Here is a 5,793-nt window from a genome sequence, read left to right as displayed (position 1 = left end):
CCAAAAAAGTAGTATATCAAAATCTCTAATTCGACTTGGTGCAGGATAGATATGTAAAAAGTTAGAATTATAAGAGAGGTGATCGACCATATCTAACGTCTTAAGATTAATATTGAGATCTAGTGTTTTCATTTTTATCTCTTGTGGTCCTAGATCATTTGATATGTTGTTGTTATTGATTTTCTAAAACTCCTCAACAAATGGTATAATAATCTGTGGTTTGGCTTGGTGAGGGAGCTGAAATTGTATATTGTGTCAGATCTTTTTATAAGATCTAAGGTAGATTGTTGGATTCAAGTGTCAGGGGTTAAGTCTCATGTCACCTGTGAATGGATAAATTGCTGAATATATAAGAGAGATAATTCATATACCTAATGTCTTAAGATTTTTGGTAAAGATGTGACATCTCCCTCTTTTGTTGTTCTAGAGCATTTAGCTCGTTGTAACCTTTGACTTCTCTAGACTCTCCCAACAAGTGATATCAGTTGTTGGAAAAATATACACAGAGAAAAATAATGAACACAATCACAACACAGAGAAGTAACGTGATAACTCTAAAATAGGAAGAAAAAAATGATTCTTTGTCAATCTCAACTCAAGAACATAGACACTCCAAAATAGAAGAAACAACTAGGATCGATGTCAAATATTATGTGAAAATTGTTACAATATATAGATTCTCTTCAACTACTCCATTACTCTTAGTAGAGTCTCACTCTTCAAACCAAATATTTAATTACATCTCACATCATTTTAATTCAAAAGCATAAGAGAAAATTATATATATATATATATATATATATATATATATATATATATATATATATATATATATATATATATATATATATATATATATATATATATATATATATATATATGGAGATATTCTTACTTTAGGAGTAAATTTAAAATACTTACTCTAAATCTTAATCTTTGATTTTCATTAATCTAACGACTTTAATTAATGATTTATATAAAAAATAATTAGATTAAATGATCAATTAAAGTTGTTAAATTAATAAAAATCAATGGTTAAAATTTAGAATAGGTGTTTTAAACTTATTCTTGAAGTAAAAATATCTCTCGTATATGTATCATGTTATTGTCTTACAATTTATCTTCTCTTTTCTCTTGTGTACTTATTGTTGTACTAACAAAATCGTTTTAAATTTTCTTTTTTCATTATTTTAGAAAAGTTTATCTAATATTGGCTTGCCTTGAGTTTCATATAGAAGTTCCAAGAAAAGATTCTCAAGTTTATTCCAAATCATCATGACTATAGAACATAAGGTACCCCGCTCAAATACAAATGATGTAATTAAGATTGTGTATACATGAAAAATCTTGACATCACAATCACAATTGTAGTCTTGAATTTTTTACTTGACTTAATTGAAGATACAAAACTCTATGTGATCGACAACAAGACTAGAAAAAGAATAAGTAGAATGAAGCATAATGTGCTACAATTTCCTATTCTTTTGGTTCAAGCCTTAGGTGGTCGAATATGAAACTTGAGAGGCAGCATTTTTCAACAATACACCAAACTCTATCACCTAAAACGAATCCATAAATTGAAGATAAAAAGAAAGAAAAAAAACTTTCCCCTTTAAGTGATCTTTTTATAGATATTAGCATTATTAGTACCTCTCCATGTGACAAAAAATAAACAAATTAGGGGGACATGCGGATTGCCCTAAAGATTTTTCTTACTGTGAGATGATATGGTGAGAGAATCTGTGCTTAAAGGACATAAAAACAAGGTTCTTAAAGGTAGCACATGATGTTAGGGACCAAATGATGCATGTGATGGTGTTCAAAGTTTCATTTCACTACTAGTGTCATCCAAACCATCAACACAAAAATAAGTTAATGTATGGATGCCCAAACTCCACGATTAGCCATTGTCTTCCCCTCTTCAAGAATTTCTTTCACACCCAACTTCATCCCTAAACACCTTATATTAATGTCACATCAACACAACTAGGATATCTACTCACTTTCATGATATAATAATATCTTGCATAAGAATATTTTTTTCTAATCCACATTGATTTGATCCTTTAGCTCCCCTAAAACCTAAGAGCATCCTAAACTTAAATCATTTCAATTGGCAACGAGACTTTTCAAGTTCATTGTGCCATTTTAAATAGGTGTCAACTGATTCGAGTACATCTGAATTATCCATTCAAAATTTAATCGCACTTAAAACTATCTGCCCTCCTCTCTTGGTTAGATTTAAACTCTAAACCCTAAATCGTATACCTTAAAATTTCGATTCAATTGTTGATATAACTAAGTGTTTTGTGAGAATCGGTTTTCAGTCGTTTCACTCTCAAATGTGTTACTGGATGTGTCGCGCTCATGGAATGATGTGAGAATCCTTTAATAAAGAAAAGATAGTAGGGCCAATGGTTAAAATTTACAATGTGTTGATAACATGATGATGGACTGACTAGAGAGAAGTGGCAAATGGTATCACATGGGTGAGATACACTATACATGAGGAAGTCAGTCATGTTATACAGTTTAGGGGTCCCTCCAATTCCATGCCTCCTTTTTGATAGTTACCAAGCATTGGTACTAAAAACCGTACAACACAACTTGTTTTTAGGTTTTGTATTGAGGGAGAGAGTATACGTGCAACAATTTCTCTTCAATTCCCTTCATTGATTTATTACTACATTAAGAAGCCATGCACTTTTTATCTCATCCCTCACTCACTCTTAACCCTCAACACTTCCCATGAGCTTGCAAGATTCCATGCCCACCCATGTTGCTCTAGCTGACATACATTTCATATGCTTGTAGGGAATACATCATCCTATCTCATCTCAATAATGATTGAAGTTTTTCTTTTGAGATTGGAAATTTAAAAACTAGGATTCTCAATGGTCGACTTTATAGTGCAATCGACAATAGATTCTAAAAGAATATGGTGCGGTCGACGGTCTAAGATCGACATCATAATAACGGCAACTTAAAAGATTCAACTTAAAAGACTATCTTCTTTGATATAACTTTAAAAAAAAAAAAAACTTGGAAGTGAATCTCAAACATTGATTTGGTTTAATAACTTAGAGGATAATTTGGTTTATTTTCCTAATGAAAACAAATAATGAGTGATATTATCAATGTGTAGTAGGTATTGGTTGTAATAGAGACTTAGAGTCTCACGTGAACCTAATAGTAAACTAAGATTGAAAGGGTATTCTACCTTAAGTATTGCCAACATAGCAAAATCCTATCATTAGAATGAAATGGGACTACATCACTCTTTATATAAATACATTGATTTTGACATGGGAAAAGAAAAAAAAAAATCAGACAAGGACCATAACAAAATATGATAATCAACATATATAGTTTAATTAAGGTTTTGGGTCCACCTTTGTGTTGGTATAGTATACCCCATTACTAGCTTTTTCTCCTTCCTTTTTCCTTGTACATTTTTTTAAAAAGTTTGTTCTATGGATTAGAATTAGTTGTACTCCTTTACTTCACATGTTCATTTTGCACTTTTTAAGAAAAAATAATAGTATTCATAAAAAGATTTTGGCAAACAACTAATCGTGTTATCAACCGTTTAAGACTATATTAGCTGATCTTCTCAAGATTTTTAGCTTAGATGAAATATATTTATATTTTTTATTTAAATGTATTTTATCTTAACTGTTTATGCTTTGAGTCTTCAGATAAACGTAGCCCTGACAATATAAAATTTAGTTAAGAAATAAATAAAATTTTATCGACGATTGTTTTAGTAGAAAACACAAAAATACAACAAATAGAAAGAACAAAACTCAAAAGAGAGAGGGAGAGAGAGAAAGAGACTAGCAACATGAATAAGTGGGCATAGATAGAAGGACAATGTCCAAATATAACTAAAAACTATAATAACTAACTTCTATTAGGACAATGAGAAATAAGCACCAATCATAAGTGATGAAATCCTAAAAGGAAAATGAAGCATGAGAGAGAGATGGATAATAATAGTAAAATACAAACAAATTATATTCAAAGACATAGAGAAATAGTAGTTGAAATCTCAAAGTAGCCATCACCAAAAAAATCTCTATTCCCACTTTCTTTGCATCTTCTTGGCCTTCCAAACTTTGTCACACCCATTTCATCTTCAACTTTCTCAACACACTCTTCTTCATCACACACTTCATGTTCCTTTTCACTTTCACCCTCTTTTTCTTCTTGATCTTCAACTTCATCATCTTCTTCTTCTTCATAATCTTCATCATCACCATCATAATCATAAACAGTCTCAACTAGACTCAACCTAAGCCTACCATCACAACGTTCTGCATGAAAATAAGGATTAACAGAAGGAGAAGCCATGGCTTCCAATATCAACCTACCGCCTTCGCGGTGAGGCCTAACATGGACACCACCAAAATCAGTTATTGAAGTGAGTGGTGGAGGAAAATTACTAGCTCTATTCACTCTTCTAGACACACAATTGTTCATGTTACTACCACTATTGTTGTTGTTGTTGGTAACATTGTTTCTTGTGTCACAAGAAAGCAATGAAAGATCATCACTACTTTCACCAGCATTGCTTCCGGTTTCGCTACCGAGGCTTTCGGTGCACATTTCTAAGCTTTTTTCACTTAGCATTGAAGCAGAACGTTTCACAGTTGGGTGAACATAAACTTTGTTGTTACCATTTTCAGTTTTAGTGAGATTTTGAAGGAAACTCCAGCTAGAGTTTGTGTCATTTTTGTCACATTCATTGTTGATAATGATGATAGGTTTCTCTTGGTCTAAAGAAGGTGAAATGTTTGATCCTGGTGGAGCCAATTTGAGAGTAAGTACACGTGGCTCCAACACACCTTGTTCAAGACAAGATTGAAACCCTTGACACAAAGAAGAAGACATTTTGTCTTATCCAAAATCCAAAAGGAAAAAATGTTTTGAAAAAAACAGAGAAAAAACAGGGGAAGTGAAAACAGAGTATTTGTTTTGGTTTGGTTATTGGTTTTGTTTGGTGTTTGAGATGAGGTTGAAGATTAGGTTTGTTAGGGTGAGAGAGAAAAAGAAGAGGTTAGAGAAAAGAGGAATGGAGATGAATGAGGAGTGAAATGGGTGGGTCTAATATATAGTTGGGGAAATGGTGTGAAGCTACTAACCTTTGTAACTTTATTGTCTAGTGGGGAGAGGGTCCCTATTCCCTAACAATAGGAGGAAAGTGGTGGTAAAAAATAGCATAACCTTTTTCTTATTTTCTCTAAGTTTGGTATCATTTCAAACTTTGTTTTAATTCTTATTAATTTTAGTTTTGGTTATAGGTTTCTCCAAATCATTTTTTTAAATGGTTTATAAAAAATTTGTACATGCATTTAATTAAGGTGACAAAACGAATACGATCAAGACATGTACATATTTTTTTTTTGGGCCTAGGCCCTCCTCATAGCAAAAAAAAAAAAAAGACATGTACATATTTTTTATAGGACAGAACAAAAATATTTTGACTTACATTCTTTAACATGTTTTTCAGACTTTTACAGACATAAATATTAATAAAAATTTGTGCAATTTTAATTTTTAATAACATAAAGTTCACATGCTCCATCTTCATTTTTTTTAGAGGAGAACAAAATTTCAGATCCTCAATTATGTCTGTCACATACTTTTTATTTATAATTAATGTGGTTTTAATCGAGATTTTCATGTATGTTTTCCACATCTAACTTTAAACATGTAAAACTAAATTATTTTTACTAAAAAGTTACTTCAAATATATTAACAACACAATCTTTAAGAATATTTTTTATATGA

At 31.2% G+C, this 5,793-nt stretch overlaps 1 protein-coding gene across 1 annotated transcript; it reads right to left on the bottom strand.

Annotated features, from left to right (window-relative positions):
- Positions 1 to 3,757: 3,757 nt before the first annotated feature.
- Positions 3,758 to 5,064, bottom strand: LOC131612491 (protein FANTASTIC FOUR 1-like). The gene has a single exon (XM_058884284.1). The coding sequence runs from the start codon at positions 4,891 to 4,893 to the stop codon at positions 4,021 to 4,023; it is 873 nt and encodes a 290-aa protein (XP_058740267.1). The 5' UTR covers positions 4,894 to 5,064; the 3' UTR covers positions 3,758 to 4,020.
- Positions 5,065 to 5,793: the final 729 nt, after the last annotated feature.

Source organism: Vicia villosa, linkage group LG6 (genome assembly GCF_029867415.1).
Source record: "Vicia villosa cultivar HV-30 ecotype Madison, WI linkage group LG6, Vvil1.0, whole genome shotgun sequence".
In the NCBI taxonomy this organism is placed as follows: Eukaryota; Viridiplantae; Streptophyta; class Magnoliopsida; order Fabales; family Fabaceae; genus Vicia; species Vicia villosa.
Note: the sequence above shows the minus strand (reverse complement) of the source record. Positions and strands in the feature narration are given on the sequence as shown.

Excerpts from the sequence above, each read along its gene's own strand:
- LOC131612491 (XM_058884284.1), bottom strand. The coding sequence starts at position 4,893 with ATGTCTTCTTCTTTGTGTCAAGGGTTTCAATCTTGTCTTGAACAAGGT.